Source organism: Pseudonaja textilis, chromosome 2 (assembly GCF_049901715.1).
Source record: "Pseudonaja textilis isolate UNSWEBS1 chromosome 2, rPseTex1.2, whole genome shotgun sequence".
Classification (NCBI taxonomy): Eukaryota; Metazoa; Chordata; class Lepidosauria; order Squamata; family Elapidae; genus Pseudonaja; species Pseudonaja textilis.
Window position 1 is genome coordinate 20,862,459 of NC_141991.1, and position 20,511 is coordinate 20,882,969.

General features: G+C 42.0%; 1 protein-coding gene across 3 annotated transcripts in view; it reads right to left on the reverse strand.

The window, feature by feature from the left end:
• Positions 1-20,511, reverse strand: part of GABBR1 (gamma-aminobutyric acid type B receptor subunit 1) — a 212,922-nt gene that overhangs the window by 122,350 nt on the left and 70,061 nt on the right. For all 3 annotated transcript variants that reach the window (XM_087923438.1, XM_087923437.1, XM_087923439.1), the window contains exon 2: positions 14,204-14,281. In XM_087923438.1, coding sequence (XP_087779564.1) covers positions 14,204-14,221 — 18 coding nt within the window. In that variant the 5' untranslated portion in view covers positions 14,222-14,281. The remainder of the gene's footprint in view (positions 1-14,203; positions 14,282-20,511) is intronic.

The window sequence follows — 20,511 nt, forward strand, 5'->3', positions numbered from 1 at the left end:
AGGCTGTGCGATCCTAGGAAAAGATGCAGCTGCTTTAAAAAGTTGCTAAGAGCTGCAGTGGAAGCCCATTCAAGCCCCTTTTTACCTTTTAGTTCCAAACACAGTTAGACCTTAATAGAGTCCTTTTCATGCTGCATGTCTTAATCAATTTGCTTCTGCAAAATGTTTTTCCCCACACACCCATCATTGTGTAAGTGGTCCCTGTCAACCATTTTCAGCACAGCAACTTAAAAACAGTATCAATTTGATCGCCTAAGCTTTCCTGCAGATAAATGAAATATAAAACAGACAGGCAGATATTAGAGTAGTGCAAGGGAGTCAAATGATAAAAGGAAAGAAGAGTGTCCGAACTACATCACCTCTTGTAATACATGTGAGATGGACAAAGATAGAAAACATCTGACCGTGGTTTAATCGGTAATTCTACCCTGTTTCTCCAACAATACGGCCTCCCCCAATAGGAAGTCCCAGCATGTTTTCTTGGCATGAAATGAAATTAAGCCCCTCCCCCCAAATTAAGGCCTATATTAAAACATGCGGGGGGAATGGCGGGGGGGCTTGCTGCGGCGTTTGGAGCAACGCCGTGGTGTTTGGCGCAGCCACACGGTGTTTGGCACAGCCACTCACGGCCAGCCAGGGCTCCTCCCTGCAACTGGAGCCTGGTGGAGACACTCGGCTTCAGGTGCGGCTTCCCTGGCTGGCAGGTCCAGCGGAGAGAGCCCGAAGCCGCCCATCCTTTCCACCCCTCACCCAGCCCGTCCCTGTCCCCACGCATCCCCAAACTCACTGGCAGCTCCAAATGCTGCAGCGGCATGGGCATCGGGCAGAGGCGCTCACTCGGCGGGGCTTAGCTCGGAGGAGGACGCGGTGCAGGCTGTCGCCTTGTCTCCCTGTCCACAGATGGGTGAGCGCTATCACTGCCTCGGGCGGCCTCTCCCAGTGGCCCCTTCCGGGTCGGGCTGGAGGGACTTGGGAAGGAAGCCAAGCTCGAGTCAGCCCGGTTTTTTTGCTTGGCAGGCGGGTACACACCAGCGGCTCACTTTCCCGGCTCTGCCAACCCCGCCTGGCTCTGGCGCGGCCCTGGCGGGATGAGTGGAGGGTCTGGCAGGGAGGCGCTTGCTGCTTTGGCCAGAGCTCCGTTGCCAGGCAGGAGGGCTTGTCTGTCAGCTGCGCTGGGCGGCCCAGGCGAAGCTCTTCGTGCTCTGCCTGGTGCCAGGCAGGGATGGCGGCTGGGCGGTTCTCCCGGGGTGGGCTGATCCTGTGCTGTGGCCCCGGGAGATTCACCTCCCCATGTGGGGTTGGGCTGCCCTCTTGGGCAGGGCAGGCTTTGTCGTACCGGTAGTAGGGTGTCATTTTTAAAAGAATGGGCTTTGCCTTCGAACGATGCCCGGGAAGGCGGCGACAGGAGCTCCTGAAGCCGAGTGTCTCCGCTGGGCTCTATTTGCAGGAAGGACCCCTGGCTGGCCCCGCATGGCTGCACCAAATGCTGCGTGGCTGCGCCAAACACCACAGCGTTGCTCCAAATGCCGCGGCAGCACGGGGAGAAGGGAAAGCAACACTCGCAGAAGGTCTCCCGATACAAAGTGCCCCACCAACGCCGAGGTCAACATCCAAGCCGTCGCTGCCCGCCTGCCCGAGGATGCAAGAGGAGGGAATTAAGTCACCCCCGAAAAGATGACCTAGCCGTTTTTTCGGGGCTCAAAATAAAATAAGACCCAGCCTTATTATATGAGAAACACGGTAGCTCTGCTGAGCACATTGAATTGAATTAAAATATGGTGGTTAGCTTTTTTTGTTCAAGATTATTATCTTTGAACAAAGGAATTACAAAGGCTGATTTCACCACAGAACAATTAGTATTTCTGTTATAAATAATTTAGAGATCAAAGCTGAGTTCCACCCTTGGTGATATTTGTGGTATCAATTTGCAACAATCCATGGTTTTGCATTGCTTTTTTTTCTGAAAGATTTGGTGATTTTTCCAAACTATCCTCTCCCTTCAGCTTTTTTTGTGATTGCCACTCACAATCAGCTTTTTCTAAGAGCACCCAAAGTCAGTTGACTGCTTTTCATTTGTGGTGACAAGTAGGTTGTAGCTCTTAAAATTCTCTACATTCTTCCTTGGAAGTAAATATCAGTAACCACAGTTGCATAGACTTCGAAGGTAGAACTGCCTTTCTTTTCTGAAAGATGCTGCTATCTTATATCTGATTACTTAGAAGCAAGCCATACTAAATTCAAAGAGCTTTATTTCAAATAAATAGCTAGAGAGCTAGCTAGCTAACTAGAGATAGCTAGCTAGCTAATAGATGGATGGATGGATGGATGGATGGATGGATGGATGGATGGATAATGGATTAGTAGGACCCATAGTTTGTTTAATCATGGTTCACTGAATGAGCCACAACTGGCTGGGTTCACACAATATATTAAGCTATAAATCACAGTTTACAAATCTCAATAGCTGGCTTCACATCATACTAAGCCAAAATCAAACAAGGTACATTATGGCTGACTAGATGTGATCCAGGCTGCTGACTATTTCACTGAACTACCTGTCTCCATCTCTTTTTTTGGTTAGTCCTTACTAAATTGCTTTTTACGAATTTTTTGTATCTCTTTGCTGTCATCTGGTGCCCATCTGGACTTCTGCAGCAGAGAACCACTAGGTCAGTGTGTCTTAACCTTAGCAATTTGAAGATGCGAATATTGGAAGTTGACGTCCACATATCTTAAAGTTGCCAAGGTTGAGAGCCATAGCTCTATATCAATTTACAACGAAATCTCATGTTCTTCCCCCATTGTTATTTATTGCATTCATTTCTTATGACCCGCTGTCCACTCCAGCTCATTAGATTTTGCACCTTTGAAACCGATGCAAAATGTGTGAAGAGAGATGGTAGATGGAAGAAGCAGCTACACAATCTCTTTCTTCAATCACTCATTATTTGTGGTCCACACTGGCTGCCAAGACGTGTTTTAATTGACACTCCAGAATGAGTAACTGTGGAGGCACAGTTTTGTGTTAGAGAGATGTGTCCTTAACCAATGCATTCACACCTCTGCATCATCAGCCATATGCTATTCTATTCTCTGAAGCATGTGTGTGCTTCAGTAGAGGGCACTGGTGTCTTTCCCACCCACAAATCGCTCTGCTAACTAAGATGCAGGCAGCCAATCTTCCCTGGAACGTCTTTCTATCCAGATGGGCAGGACGCTTCATTGGGCTGCTACCACCACAAACACAAAAGGGTGAAGTCCTGTATAAACTCTCTCTGTGTGTGCTAGAATAATATATCCCATTTGTTTTGTTATTATGTTTCGCATTTATGCACCACCTACTCCCAAATACTTCTGCCGAGTTAAATATTAAAACTATCAAAAGCATTTTTTAAAATAAAAAGGCCTGAATAAATCTTGTTATAATTATTTTATTAGTACAAGGACCACTTCCCTGCTGCATTTCATGAATAGAATTTATTGGAAAGTATTATGTGGCTCCAGCTTAGCATACTGTAGGAACCTAACCAATATAATTTAATCTACAAACCATATGTGATGACCAGGGGCGTGGCACAAAAACAATAAAGTCACAAAAATAGGTAAAGTCCCTTTAATTCCTCCAACTTGGCCTCCAATGTCCAATTATCATCGGCTGGAGGAAAAAACTCTCCCAAGAAAGAAAGAAATTCCATCCAAACTCAAAGTACATATAAATTATAAAGAAAAAACAACACAAACCAAACTGCAGCAATTAACGAGACAGAGCAGGAAAGGGATTGAAGACGTCAAAAGATAATGAATTACACACACTTGGGAGGACTCAGATAAGACTTGACAAACCAGAATACTTTCACGGTTTGCTTCCAGCAACTTTGCCATGTGCAGTTTGCCCTTTAAACAGTCTTCTCAGCTGCAGCCCATGAAGGGGATCAGAGCCCTTTCCTCCCCCATAAACCATGTTGCTCCCTTATCCATTCCTCCCTGCATGTCCTACAATGAAGAGGGAATGGGCCTGGGTCTTCCTCTGAATGCCCTGCCCAGCCTCTGCCCTTCCCCAATTTTCTCCACAGCCACCGGAGCCACACTCCCACTCCCTGTCAGCTGTCATCTCTCCCTCGGAATCAGGTTCCAACTGGGGCATGACACCATAGATAAAGAAACTCTGGTCTATAAAACTTTATTTATACTAATAGAAGATAATATCTGCTGCCCAGGGTTGAGCTATAGAGTCCTTGGTGCTCTCTGAGCTTAGTTAATCAAGCTTGGTTTGGCTTGGTAACTTGCTTGGTTAACCAAACTGGACTTAGTTAACTTGGCTAATCAAGAACACCACAACCTTATTTATACTAAGATGATTCGAATGCAAATGTAACCCCGACCTAGTTTGCTGCACAACAGAGAACAAAATGGCTGAGATTTGTGAACACATACAAGGCTACTTCAATTATCCTAATTTCTTACACCCCATTTAATTTTCTGCCTATCCCTGACTTACAATATTATGAAATGAAATAACTGACAGTTAGTGGTTGTTGATAAATTTATAAGCAACAAAAGCACATCAAATAAAAGCAGCAGAGAATACAGGTGGGAGAATAAATAAAGATTTAAAGTGGAATCTATTGCAGACATGTTATCTGATGCATTTATTTAATCTGTTTAATCTAATTTGCTTTCATCTTGCAAAGCCAAAATGCAATTTGTTTTGACTTACACTGATATATGATCCCGGCCGCTTGTGGATTTATGTATCAAAAATTGTGGTTTAGCTTGGGGTGGGATTCAATTTTTTTAACAACTGGTTCTGTGGGCGTGGCTTAGTTGGTGGGCATGGCTTGGTGGTCATGTTATTGGCTGGGCATGGTCAACTCAATATCACTCACATTGAGGCACGCATCTCCTCGCCTGGCCTCCCATGACTGTGGGGATGCTGCAACAGTCGTAAGTGGGAAAATGGTCATAAGTCACTTTTTTCAGTGCCAGTGTAACTTTGAATGGTCACTCCACACAAGCAAAGTACCAGTAAAGGAAGGGAAAAAAACTCCAGAGACAGGAAGTCTAGTCCTGCCAAGAATGTAATAAGGGTTAATGGAGAGGCAGTTTCTGTAAGCAACACCAGAATGTTTCCTTCCTGCCTTCAATACAGGATTAGGCCAGTAATTTCTTCTAACAACTGGTTCTCCGAACTGCTTAGAATGTTAGCAACCGGTTCTAGCGAATAGGTGCAAACCGGTAGAATCCCACTCCTGGTTTAGCTTTTTACAAAAATTGGGCCCATGGGTTTTATTACAACAACCCTAGTTGGGGAAGACTGAGGAAGCCAGAACTATCTGGGCTTCAGGAAGTTGAATTCAGAACCTTGCAAAGCAGATGGAGCAGTTTCCGAGACTCGTTTCTAGTGAGTGAGTTTTGATGGAGTCTCTTGGAACAATTTCAAATGCTTCTTCTTCCCAGATTTCTTGGCACCAGGGCTAAGTTGCCATCTATCGGACAAGCTATTAATGGACCCATTAATAAATAAATCTCCCTTCTATTATTTTCCTGCTTTCCTGCAATCACACACCAAAATGTTCTAGAAAGGAAAGGAAGGAGGAAGGAAGGAAGGAAGGAAGGGAGGGAGGGAGGGAGGAAGGAAGGAAGGAAGGAAGGAAGGAAGGAAGGAAGGAAGGAAGGAAGGAAGGAAGGAAGGAAGGAAAAGAAGATATAGGGATGGCAGGAGGCAGGCAGGAAGGAGTGAGCCCCCGGCTAAAATTACATTGCCCCTCCTGGGACTACATAGCTCATATCTTCTGGGCACTGCACATACTCCCTAATTGTTTCAGTGGAAGGAGGAGGTGCTGATACACTGACTAAAAAATGATTCGCCATTTTGCTATCGCTGCTAATGGCTAATTTACTTTAGGTCTTTGGCTTATTTATTTCCAGGCAAGCATTTGCTATTTCGAATACAAGTCATCAGCTTCTAGTGTTGCCACCTTGTCAGACAGTGCGCCAATTTCATTTTAACACTTTGCCAAGTTGCCCCGCCCAAGTCCCTTTCTTAAGCCCTCTCTCTTCCCGACAATTTGACAGAGGTCTTCAACCTTAAACTCTTCCCCTCCCCAAATCCTAGCGAGTTATTTGTTTTGAAAGGGACAGCGAGAATGTCTATAATTTTTAAGTATAATTCAGGTTGACGTGCCCGAGGACTGCAGAGCCAGTGGAGTCACTCAGGGTTAGTATTTGTCATGTGTGAAATGCTTTGCAGCATTTGCAGGCCGTGGAAATAAAAGCCTACTAAGGCAAGGCACTCTCTCTCTCTTCCCATTTTGCAAATTAGAAAACTGAAGCTGAGGAAACAAAAAACTTGCTTCCAGCCAGGGAATGACACTGTTTAGCATGGCCAAGATTTAAATCAGGGGCCAGTTGCTTGATCAGTGACTTTGTAAATGGGACGAAATTTGTAAACAAGTCAGTCCTTGGGCAAAAAGAATTAATGGATGCCACTTTGTTGGCATCAGCACTCAAAACAAGGACAAAGCCAGAGCAGAAGCCTTCAATCTTCCAGGACATTATTGCAGATTTCAAAACAACCTTTTTGGGAAAGATGAGAGTTTAACACCCCTTTAAGAGACTTTTAAGTGCAAGAGTTTGCTGAACTCATATACATCAAAAAGTTTCAGGGTGCCTCAATAGGTTTCAACAAATAAATAGATTTTTGCAATCTATCTCAGGTTGTAACCTTCACCTACAAACCAACTTGTCTTCTTTTTCCTCATTCCAGTTTAAATCTATATGAATTAAGCCACTTGATGTATCTGAAGTGTGCTGTAACTCACAAAAACTTATCTTTTTCAATAAAAGTAATTAGTTGGAAAACATATTTACCAGTCTCCTTATGTTTGTTTTTTTGTAAGCTTCAGTCAAACTGAATCAAACCTTTAATGAAATTGCAGGCAGTCCTTGACTTACAACAATTCATTTAGTAACCATTCAAAATTACAATAGCGCTGAAAAAAGTGACTTATGACCATTTTTCATGCTTACGGCCATCACAGCAGCCCCAACCCAAGATGCTTCGCAACTGACTCATATACAGAATAGAAATAGAAATAGAAATAATAGAAATAGAAATAACAGAAATAGAATAGACTCCGTTATTGGACAAGTGTGTTTGGACACACAAGAAATTTGTCTTTAGTGCAAATGCTCTCAGTGCACCTAAAGAAAAGATACATTCGTCAAGAGTCAAGAATCATAAGGTACAGCACTTAATAATAGTCATAGGGTACAATAGCCAATCTCATTGTACACATTGTACTCTGATAATAAAGGTAATAATAATAATAATAAGCAATCAAATCATACTAGGAAACAGTCAATATAGATCATAAGGATACAAGCGACAAGGTCACAAGTGGGATGGGTGATAAAGAGTGATGAAAAGATTAATAGTAATAGTAGTGCAGACTTTGTAAATAGTTGGACAGTGTTGAGGGAATTATTTGTTTGGCATCTGGGAAAAAACTGTATGATGGTTACGGTGTCCCAGGGTCACCTTTTAGGTTTTTCTGATAAACAAGGTCAGAGTGAGAAAGACTGGGGATTCGTTAGAAACACTCGTCTAATTCACCATAGTTATTTTATACAACAAATGTGGCAAACCCTCTGCACTACTTATTCCTTTCCCTTTTAGTATTAAACTGACAGCAGGCCACACAGTTAATGGATTGTAATTTTAGCATAGTTAGACCACGTATAATTGACACACTGGATTTTATCATAGATTTTAGTTGTTGTTTATTACTTTATACTAGAATTTTTTAATTGCATATTTACTGAGTGTAAATTCTGGTCTCTGGTCCAAGACTGTAATAATCTGAATTGTACTAAGTTGAAAGCAAAGTCAATGGAAAGCCAGCCAAGCAACTGTCTTACTAACTTAACAAATGCCATGACTCACTTAACAACTTTGGCAAGGAAGGTCATTAAATAAGGCAAAATTCCCTTAACAAATGTCTCATTTAGCGACAGAACTTTTGGCCTCACTTGTGGTCGAGGACTACCTGTACTTAAATAAACCAGCTGTCCCCAGTTTGGCATTCTCCATATGGGGATACTACAGCTTCCAGAATCTCCAAGCATAGCCAATAGGGAAAATCGGAATATTTCATTTTACCTAGATATCCACCAGGCTGGAGAATGGCAGTGCTGAAGCCAGTAAGGCTGAGGTCCAGATTTTGTAGAATAATGAAAATGCAAGTATTGGGAAGAAAATAAATGAGAATGCAAATACATTTCAGGCTGTGGCATGGCTACCCCAATATAATATAATGCCCTTTAATTTAAAATGAACAAATAGAAGTAGATTGGTGCATCTGTATACAAGCTCATTAAACACTCAATTTTTCTTTCATCAAAGCCCAAGTGATCCCAGATAGTTACAAAAACCAGCCTGGCACAGGTAGTTCTTAATCTATAACCCCATTGAGCCCGAAATTTCCGTTGTTAACTGAGACATTTGTTAAGTGATTTTTGCCCCATTTTATGACCTTTCTTGCCATAGTTGTTAAGTGAGTCACTGCAGTTGCTAAGTTAGTATCCCGGTTGTTAAGTGAATCTGGCTTCCCCCGTTGGCTCTGCTTGTCAAAAGGTCACAAAGAGTGATCGTATGACCCTGGGACACTGCAACAGCCATAAATACAAGCCAGTTGCCAAGCGCCTGAATTTTCATCACGTGACCAACTGTCGTAAGTGTGAAAAATGGTCCTAAGTCGCATGATTCAGTGCCGTTGCAACTTTGAATGGTCACTAAGCGGACTGTTGTAAGTCGAGGACTACCTGCATTGCATCAATTCTTGATTTTTGAACCAAGAAAGAAAGGAAAGGAACAGCAACAGAGTTGGTATTCAGCTGGTTCTGACCAGTTCTGGAGTACCAGTAGTGGAAATTTTGAGTAGCTCGGAGAACCGGAAATCCCACCTCTGACTGGAGATTTTACAGTATCCTTTCCTTGCCACGCCCACCAAGCCACACCCACAGAACCAGTAGTAAAAAAAAATGAATCCCACTACTGCACTAAGCATTTGGAACAATCCACTGGCCACCACTGAAATTAGACCAAGTTTGGAGGGGGGGAAAAACTCTTTCTTTAAAAATAATTGGTGGACAGTTTTGCTGAGAGTAATACTGCCCCGAAGTGCTTTTTTTCCAAGAGGCAAACTGGACTTTCTGGTTTTTCTTTGAAGACGTTTTGCTTCTCATCCAGGAAGCTTCTTCAGCTCTGACTTCCCCCACTATCCAGTCAAAGCTGAAGCAGCTTTTTGGATGAGAAGCAAAACGTCTTCAAAGAAAAACCAGAAAGTCCAGTTTGCCTCTAGGAAAGAAAAAAAGCACCTTTGGGACAACCAGAACTTGGATGACTGAGAATCTCTATAGACATACTGCCCTACTGGATAGGATACCAACCATGCATATTTGCCATTACAGAGCAGGAACCATTGCTAAGGCAGTCCAAATTCTGAAGGGTGTAAGTACATTAATTGCATTACACCCCAGAGACGGGTATTTCATTTGGACTTCCTTTTCCTATTTTCCTTTCCTTGTCCAGGTGTCCTCCATTTATTTCGAACTCGGCATCCAAACCAGTGCTTCTCAGCCTGGACAACTTTAAGACGTATGGATTTCAACTCCCAGAATTTGTCATATTCATGAATGGGAACAGAGCATGGTAACAAGGTCATCTAATGAATAGGCATAGCAACTAAGTCATCCAATGAGGACAGTTTGGAAACTGAAACTAGATATAACCTAGGCTGGAAACTGAAACTAGAAGTAGTCTAGGTGTGGGTCTATATTAAGCTTTTCAGCTCTGAAGCTATGTTAAGCTCTGAGTCTGTCTATTGAAAATGAAACTGCTACTCTCCTCTTGCTTGTCTGCTGAACTAAAGTGAAACTGATGTCTGTTTCTGAGCTACTGAAGTAACTGTTTCTGTTTGAGTTTGCTCCATGTTGGAGAAATCTACAACTGGTTTGTAAAATCTACTTATTATGTTTATAAAGACGTTAAATGAAGCATCAGCCATCTTTGTTTATTTTTCTGCCGCTGAATTAACACTGCAAAACTCTGGATGGAATTTCCCAGCCAGTATGGACTAACCTTTCTGTAATGATAATCCTGTTTGTCTTCTTTTCTCCTTTGTGATTGTTTAAAAGGGAGGACTATGGAAATAGTGGTCTTCCCCAGATCAAGTGTATTTGTTTATTTAATTGGATGACACTAGTCTGGTCAAAATAATTGATAATTGATGATGAACAACAGTTTCTCACTCCTGGCCTAATTTGCTTTCTTTTTAATTAGCTCTAAACCAGGTGTAAATTCTGGAATCATATAATTTATCACAAGTAAAGAACCTCTAATTTAATGTATTTATTTGCAGTTCATTGCCTTTAAAACTCATCATCCTGCTGTTACTGGACAATCCATGCAGCTACAGCACAGCATAACTACAAATGCAATTAAAACTTATTAAGTTTAAAAGAATTCAATAAATCAAAATAATTTAAAAATAACACATAGGTACTCAATTTAGGCCAGGTTAAAAATATGTGCCTTAATTCTTTTTCTAAAGGTGGATGGGCTGGCCACCAAATAAAATTCCCTAGGGAAAGGTTTTCAAGTTGGGAACAACACAGAACAAGGTAGTTGACAATCAGGCTTCTGAAAGTAGCACTGGCATCTTTAAGAGACTTTGTCCTGCAAATGTTGGTGTTTGGACCAATGTAAGCGGGGATATAGTGCCTTAGATCAGGGGTGTAAACTCGATCTCATTTGAGGGCTGCATCAGAGTTATGTTTGACCTCGGGGTGCGGCGTGGCCAGGGGGCATGGCCAGCTCAACGTCATTTGTGTCTGGGGCACCTGTGGTGGCCCAAGCGCTCCAGAGCTTTTTTTTCGGCTGCAATGGCCTCCTGCAACCCTCCGTCAGAAAAAACTGAGCTCAGTAGGGCCGTTCGTGGCCCTCGCCAGCTCCATTTTCAGTGGCAGAGGCACCGCGGGCCGCTCCCTCGCTGTTGCCAGGGCGGCTTCACATGCCAAATCTAAGCACCCTGTGGGCTGGATTTGGCCTGCAGGCCCTAAGTTTGACACCCCTGCCTTAGATAATCAAGCTCTGAAGTCTTCAGGGTTCTGAAGTTCAAAATAAATTTATTGAACTGTGCCTTTAAAAAAAAAAACCACTCTTAATCTTAGCTTTTCAACACAGGCTGGGCATAAGTTCCCTTTTGGGAACTGAGGTAACCAAAGGTATTAGGATGTGTTTTTTTTAAATGATAACTACATAGGCCCACGGCTAATATTAAAATCTTATGCCTGAAAAATGTTTGCCTGTTGCAAATTGGTGTGTTTTGTCAGTAGGGGTACATAGAGCCGCATAATGGCCCAGTGGTGAAAACACTCGCTCCCTCCTAGAAGGTTGAGAATTCAAACCTGGGTAGCAGCAGATGTTTATCTCTCTCCTAGGACGCAAAGCAAAAAATACCTGCTATGAACTCTGCATAAGCATTGGGAAGGGCATCCGGCCAGTAAACACTCAGCTCCATCCAGTTGCTCTGACTCTAGCCCAAATTAAGGGATTCATGGTAAAAAGTAAAGGTAAAGATTCCCCTCGCACATACGTGCTACTCATTTCTGGCTCTAGGGGGCGGTGCTCATCTCCATTACAAAGCCGAAGAGCCAGCACTGTCCGAAGAGGTCTCCGTGGTCATGTGGCTGGCATGACTAAACACCGAAGGCACACAGAACACTGTTACCTTCCCACTAAAGTGGTCCCTATTTTTCTACTTGCATTTTTACATGCTTTCGAACTGCTAGGTTGGCAGAACCTGGGACAAGTAATGGGAGCTCATTCTGGTACAGGGTGCTAGGCAGGGGTGGGATTCTACTAGTTCACACCTATTCGCTAGAACCGGCTGTTAATATTCTAAGCAGTTCGGAGAACCGGTTGTTAGAAGAAATTACTGGCCTAATCCTGTAAGGAAGGCAGGAAGGAAACATTCTGGTGTTGCTTACAGAAACTGCCTCTCCGTTAACCCTTACTACATCCTTGGTAAGACTAGACTTCCTGCCACAGGAACTTCTCTGGAGTTTTTTCCCCCCTCCTTTGCTGGTACTTTTCTTGTGTGGAGTGGCCATTCAAAGTTACAATGGCACTGAAAAAAGTGACTTATGACCATTTTTCACACTTACGACTGTTGCGGCATCCACACAGTCATGAGAGGCCAGGCAAGGAGATGTGTGCCTCGATGTGAGTGATGTTGAGTTGGCCACGCCCGGCCAATAAGATGACCACCAAGCCACGCCCACCAACTAAGCCACGCCCACACAACCAGTTCTTAAAAATTTGAATCCCACCCCTGGTGCTAGGGATTCAAACTGCCAAACTGCCAATCTTTCTGATCGACAAGCTCAGCATCTTAGCCACTGAGCCACCGCGTCCCTACTTTTTTAGAGTTTATGTTAGGGGTACATAAATGTGAGAGCAAATTTGGTGTAGTGGCTATAAGGCACCAGGCTAGAAACCAGGAGATTGTGAGTTCTAGGCCCATTTTTGGCACAAAGCCAACTGGGGGACCTTGGGCCGGTCACTTTCCCTCAGCCCTAGGAAGGAAGCAAAGGTAAATCTCTTCTGAAAAACCTTGACAAGAAAACCGCAGAAACTTGTCTAGGCCGTCTCCCAGAATCGGACATGATTGAATGGAAGGAAAAACAAAAACATAAATTCACAGAGGTAACTGCCAAGCATCAATCAATAACCCCCACCGTAACCCATTTGGAGGGGGAGAATGGGAAGGATGAGACAGCCAAAATAAACAGAAGGAGTCATTTGGAACAAGTAAACAAGAAATATGCCACAGACTCACACTTGATAAAGCAGCCGTGAAGGACTTGGAAAAGATATTCAGGGGCCATGGAACAACTACAAAGATCAGAATTGTGCAAGCCACAACAATTGATGGAAGCAAAAGTTGGGCTCTGAAGGAGCAGGATGGGTTGATGCTTTTGAACTTTGATGTTGGAGAAGATTTCTAAGAATACTGTGAGCAGCCAAGAACACAGCAGAAAGTTCCATCTGCAATCTCAAAAATAGCTTCAAATTTCTTGGTGGTAGGAACATTGACTTCCATTAGTTAAAATGAAAGAGGAACAGATATGGAGTTTTAATACTTATTAAATTTATACAGTCAACTTCAAAGCATTTTCTTAATAGGCTATAGCAAATGTTGTAACTGGCCATCCAGACTCTGCATCCATACAGATGCTAGGTTCCTGTATTTTTCTCTCTCTTTTACTTGTGTGTCATTTCCATGGTTTAGAAAATAAAATCTTAAGGAAGTGTGTTTGCTTATTTTTTAGAACCAGATTTTTAGAATCAGGGCCTCACTGCTTGACCTGAAGCCTGGGGGGAAAAAATGGGAGCTTTCAGAAGAGCTTCATGGGACCTTAAGGGTGGTAGTCTACCCATTTGGCCTGGTTTGGTTAAACTGGTAGCTTCGAGGATCAGCTGCTGAGCTCACCTGCCCAACCTGGCTCTATTGTGACCTTTATTTCCTGGTTTTGAAGCTTAGCTGCTTCGCACAGCACAGCAGATTGCTGCATGTCAGCTGTTTAACACGCAGGGAGAGTGCAGGATTGCAGGAGAAGGTCAGTAGCAAACCCTCTGTGCACCTGCAAAGTGCGCCCACCAAGCCACGCCCACAGAACTGGTGGTAAACAAATTTGAATCCCACCACTGCCTTAAAGTACTGGTGAGCCCCCACACCCACTCAGGTTAACAGTCACTTTGGACAGCAAGATAGGCAGCATATGCATTTATTAGACAGACAGAGAGACAGACAGACAGCACTAGCACTAGCACTTAGACTTCTATACCATTTTATAGTGCTTTACAGCCAGCCCTCTCTAAGTGGTTTATAGAGTCAGCCTATTATCCCCAACAATCTGGGTCCTCATTTTACCCACCTCAGTAGGATGGAAGACTAAGTCAACCTTGAGCCTGGTGGGATATGATCTGCCAAATTGTAGGCAGCTGGCTGCAGAAGTAGCTTGCAGTACTACACTCTAACCACTGCGCCACAGAACCCCAAAGTTAGATAGATAGAAAGATAGATAGAAAGAAATAGATATAGATATAGATAGAATCTTTTCCAGCCGTACTTCCTACCTTTTTCCTTCGAACCATACTTCCCCAGTCACACACGTGGGACTTTCTGCATCCAGGTCTTGGTTTATATTTCCAGCCCTGATTGAGGAAAGGAAAAAGAGAGAAATAAAGATTTGCAACTCCATTTTATAGCCAGTCTTCTTTCCAATTCACAAATCACAGCAGGGAGAACACAGATTATTCTAGGTGTTGGTTCAGAACTGCAGTGATGTTATAAAAAAAACCCCAACCCTCAAGTATGCCTTTTGATGTTGCACTCTTGCATATAAGTGTGCATTGCAAAATATATCTGGTCATTCTCCTCCCTGGCCACCTGTAAGAATTATATTTCCATGTATCAGAGCGAAATTTTGGGCTCACTGAGCTCCACAGCTCACTTTCAGCTTGTAATCATCAAGAGTACGATAATGAGATACAAAGATATCGAGGGCTGCTTTTTCATTGGGATTTCAACTCCCCAAATGTTTAGCTAGAGAGAGACTGAAAAGTCTCAGAACTGCACTCCCTACTGATCTAAAGGCTGCCATTTTGGGAAATACAGAATAAAAAAAACCCAGCCTTATTCTCTGGGAGATCTAGATACCTTCATGCTGCGCAAATTTTCATACCCTCCCAAAAAGGAAATATATCATTCACGCATTCAAAAAATGTATCACTCACGCCAACAGATTTGCATAACATTTGCATAACATTTGCATGTGCTAATTTATAGAGATGTTTATGTAAACATTATGCACTTAAAGGTAAAAATACACTGTATCTCACAACAAGGAGGGGGGTGGGGCGGGGAAACTGTGACTAAGTGAGCTGCGTGACTGTTCAGTCTGTTCTCGAGGTCGGAGGTCCACCATCTGGCTGGGCAGGTGGGCATATTGTGGAGACTTTCACAGATGACTGAGGGAAAGACTTGCCTCTTTTCAAAATGGATGCCGTGGTGGCTATGAAGACCGCATTTAGAAAAGCTGGTGATGTTGTTTTTTGCCATCCTTCCTCCCCCTAAGATATTTCTGCCCTCCCATCTCCCCCCAAAATGTGAGCATTTCCACTTTAGTTATAGGGCATTTTTACTTTGTAGGATGGAATTGGAGACTGATATTTCTCTGTCATATTTGCAGCATTATTGGGTTCATCGCACAGTCACCCAGATATTCAGACAGGATTTTTGTCTTCCTAGTGAGTCTTTGTACTTGGGACAGTTAGCAATAGCAATCATACTTAGACTTATATACCGCTTCACAATGCTTTTACAGCCCTCTCTAAGCGGTTTACAGTCAGCCTATTGCCCCCAGCAATCTGGGTCCTCATTTTACCCACCTCGGAAGGATGGAAGGCTGAGTCAACCTTGAGCCTGGTGAGATTTGAACTGCCAAATTGCAGGCAGCCAGCAGTCAAGCAGAAGTAGCCAGCAGTACTGCACTCTAAAACCACTGTACCACCACAGCTCAGATGTGGATGTTTCATGGTGTTAGAGATAATTTTTTGCAGGATGTAAGCTGTTCCAAATAAAGTTTGCATTTGCAATTGACCAATGGTGATTTTGTCAATGCTGATGGGATCCAAGTGCTGCTTCAGATGTTTGAAATTGCACCCAAGGCACCTATCAGTACTGCTATCATCTTCGTTTTCTTTTGCCATTTTGTTCTATTTGCAGGTCTTTGTATTTTGTTAGCTTCTCCAGTTCTTTCTCTTCTCTTCTCTTTTCTTCTCCTTTTTCCAACTACTACAGTATTCACTTTTTTGTCTTTCTGACCAAGAGTGGTTAAATCTCGGATGTTGTGTTGCAGATCACTTTAGCTTCTTCATTTTGTATTACTTTCCTTTTTTTGTGGTATCTATTTGTTTCAGGCAAACGATACTTCTTGTAGATATCCCAATGCAACACGGTTGTTATTTTGTCATGCCATTGTTTTTAGCTATTGTTATATACACAAAAATGCAAAATCATAGCTTTATAGTTCTTTAATTGGTGTTGGCCTTAATTGGCATTGAGTTCTTCCCAAGAACTTAGGATGTCATAACGTATCAGCATAATGTCAAGGTTCCAAGTAATGAGCACAACCAATTCAGCAACGCTGAGACTTTTAGCTTTCTCAAGGAATTGCTTTATTGAATTATAGTATATCTGCCAATCCAAGCAGGGTGGCCTTTTTATAATTTTAAAATGGAAATTTTTGTCAATGTGCATATTTTCAAACTGCTGTCCAAGATTTTTTTGGTATGGCATCCAGTATGTTGATAACCCTGGGACCACCATGGCTGGTTTATACCATAATCTTTTAATTTCAATTTTCAGCTTTTGATACTTTGTGATCTTTTCCAAAAAAATAAATAAATTCTGTTCTACTGTCCCCTGATATTACCACATCAATTATCCACACTGTCTTCTTTTCAACCACAGTTAAAACTGATGTATTTTCAGCCAAGACTTTACTAGTTTGTATTCTGAACTCCCACATTATTTTAACCTGTTCATTTTTGACTATTTTTCAATAATATGTTCCCACCAGTTTTTCATTACTGGCACATGGACATTTTTACAGATGTTCCAGTGAATGATTTTGGCAACTGTGTTCTGTCATTGTTTATAATCAATTTGTGCACTCTTCTTGCATGAGCTGGATATATGATACACTGTTTCTTCTGTCTGCATTTTGAATCATTTGACAATTTTTCAGTTTAGGCCTTGATTGCATTAGTTTAAATAGCTTGGTCTTGAGCAGCCAAAATCAAACCTTGACCTTCTTTTTTTAATGTTCCAATTGTAAGTCATTGCCAGCTTTTATCTTTATCGACGTTCCCCTCAAATCTTTTGTAGAAATTGACCATGTAATGCTTTTCCTTGCCAGCATTCTGTTCTTGTTTTTATTAGATTATTTTCAATATTCATGTTTTGTTTCCTGCGTGTTCGATAAGTTCCTTTTTTTTAACTTGCATCAATGCTTGTTCTTGGCTTTCTTTTTTGTAATCAGCCAGTGCATGCTTTTCTTATTCAACAGTTAGTTTGACTTAAAGTTAACCCTTGCTTCCATTTCTATGGGGCAGGTATAATCTAACCATGTAATTATGAGGATGTAATTCATAGTGAATAGTCATTAGCTTTCTTGCTTTCAATGCAGTTGTGTCCAGTTAATAATTTCAGCAATATATCATATCACAGGTATGGCCCAGGTATGGATGGATTTCATGGTGTTTCTACCAAATCAGTATTGTCTTTTCTAATTTTGATAACCAGTTTTTCTCTAACTACCACTGTTGTACTGTAGGCAAGCTGATTGATCTGTTCAATAGACGTTATTTTAATCCTTGCAATTGCTTTATTCACATCCTTCATTATAGCTGCCAGCTCTGTTTTGGGTATTATTCAATGCTGGCAGTGTTTGTCTTTCTACTAGTAATTCTGCATATGCCATAATGTTCTCTTTTTGTTCTTCAGCACTTTTTGAGGAGGATGGTGGCATCAATAGGTTGTTTCAGTACTAGTCTGTATTGGCTCTGTTGTTATTACTTCTTATATTATATTCTATATTTGCAATTGTTCTTGTCTTATTGTTTTGGGAGTTTTCCATTTTTACAATTTTTCTGAATCTCTTCCAGTTCTGTATCCCTGAATATTTTATTTCTGGTAATAAATCTCCTTTGGTCTACTAATCGTTGTTCAGTGACATTTGAGCCTGGTTAAATTCTTTTCCAATATTCAAGCATTCACTTTAACTATTCTTGCTTTGTTGCTTCCAATTTATAATAGTGATTTTCAAACACAGTCTACTTTTGTCTTGTCTGTGGCTGCTGTTCTTCCAGTAATCCTTCAGGGCTTGGCCCTGATTACCCAACTGTAGTTCTTAAATCCCATTGTGCATATGTCAACAGATGCCCAGAAACTCTAACATCTGATGCAGTTCTTGTTGATCTGGATTATGACTCATTTGATATAGGATTCTTTTTCAGTTTTCTCCCTCTAGTAAATGGTTTTATTTTATTTTACTCTTTGCATTTCTGGACTGTCCATTTCTCTCAAAATTGGTTGATGGCTACCTTTAGTCTGGCTCTTCTGCTAAGTGCTGTTTCTGGTAGAATACACTACTGCCAGTATAAGCTTTCAACCCCATCAGAGCGTCACAAGCTCCTCCCTCGTTCTTATGGTCCATTGCATGGTCAGCCAAATGTTCAGACTGGATTTGGCATTTTTATCCACCTACTAAGTCCTTCCCAAGGACCTGGGATAGGCAGATGTGGATATAGGATGGTGTTAAGAGGTATCATTGCAGGTTGTAAGCTGTTCTGAATAAAGCTGCCTTTCACAACTGACTGATGGCGATTTTGTCAATGCCTTGGGTGCATCCCAAAACAACTGTGTGTCCGATTGTTTTGGGATGCACCCAAGGTGCACATTACTATTGGTATTATCTTTGCTCTCTTTTGCCCACAATTGTCATATTTCTGTTTGGAGATCTTTGTATTTTGTGATCTTCTCCAGTTCCATTGCTTCTATTCTGCTGTCTCCAGGTACCACCACGTCCACTATCCAGAGTTTTTTTTGTGAGGGGTCCTTGGTGCTCTCTGAACTTGCTTGTTTTCTTGAAGACGGTTCATTATCCTAACAAGGTAACACCATCAGTATTACCTAGAGTGCTGTTTGCTGTCAGTTTATATTCTGGTGCCTTGCCTATCTGTTTGGGTGTGGGCGGTCTTAGAGATTGTTTGGTTGGGATGTTTACTGATGGTTCTGCGGCAGTTTCTTGATTGGGGTATTACTTACTTTATTGTTGGTTGGAAGTTAATCTTGGAGTTAATCTATACTGACCTGCATGCTGATTACTGGTAGAGAGATAATGGAGTCTTTTTTTTCTTTGGGGCTGCTTAATTATCTCTTTTGCATAGTCTATAGATGTTGTTAGTGCCTATTGATGACTGATTTGTCAGAGTGTCAGGTTTCTAGAAATCCCTTGGCATTTTTGGACTTGGCCTGGTCTAGGATTGTCGCCTTTTCCCAATTGAAACTATGGTTAAATCTGTCTCTATGTTATGAAATTAAACAATTTTCATCATGTCTTCCTACTGCCAGTAGGTGTTCATAGATGCGTTTTTGCCTTTCTTATAGATAATTGTTAAATCTGGGGTCTTGTGCCACAGATGCCTGTCAATTTTGCTATGCTTAGTTACACAGCCAGAAGTTTAGTCTGTATTTGGCATTTTTATCGAACTATTGAGTCCTTCCCAAGGACTTGCTGTTATTGGTATCATTTTAAATGGGGCAACATGCCTGATAGGTGCCAAGAAGAGGGTCTAAAGACATTACTCTAGAGATCCCAGCTGTAGTTACCCTCTGTCGATGAGCAACTTCAAGGCCTTCCTTCTGCATTCTTAGAGTCTTTCTTGGGATTTGATATCTTTTAAATAGAAGACTGTCCTCTGAAGAGACAACTACTCAATTTATTTGTTTGGAATATTTATAGAGCCACCCAGTTTAAATGAGCTGACTCTGGAGGCATATCAAAGAATGATCAAGCAAAAAATTTTTTAAAAAAGGTTAACATGTGCCATTAAAACCAATTCAAACAATTCAATGGTAATCAGAACCAAAATAAACTACATCACCCAGTTGCGAATTCTCCTCATTCTGACTCAGGCACCTGGGAAATCAGCCAGGTCTTAAGTGCCTTTCTAAACTTTCTAAATACCTGCAGTGTCTTTATTCCTGTTTATCTGGGATAATCCCTATCTTTTGGGACCAGTTCCTGTCATTAACTGGAGAAAAATCAGGGGAGTTATTAAAGATGTATTTGGCATGCATATATATGACAGCTATACAGATATCCTCGACTTATGACTGTAATTGAGCCTTGAATTGGCAAATTGTGCTGGTTTTTAAATAAGTCACCATGTGGACTGTACACAATTCTACGACCTTTTTTGTGGTGTTCATTAAACAAATCTAGCAGTAGTAAAGCAAACTGCATTGTCATTAAGTGAACACCACAGCTATTATTGTGTTTCTCTGGCAACTGGTGCAGATGGCAGTGGAATCGGACAGTGGGGAAGAACGGGGACCAGTCAGGGAGTCTGGAGAGGACATGGATGAGGATCCTACATCCAATGCAGAGATGGGACCAGGACCATCTGGGAGTGGGGTGCTGCCTTCGGAGCCTTCGGAGTCTGGCAGCAGCGAGGCAGAGGAACCAGGGAAGCCTGTTCCCAGTGCGTGTGTGCGCAGAGCTTCTAGAAGGCGAGAGCAGCTGAAACAAAAGGGGCGACTTTTGGAGTAAGGCTGGGAGGTGATTGCCCTTCCCATAAGGGATAAAAGTCAAGCC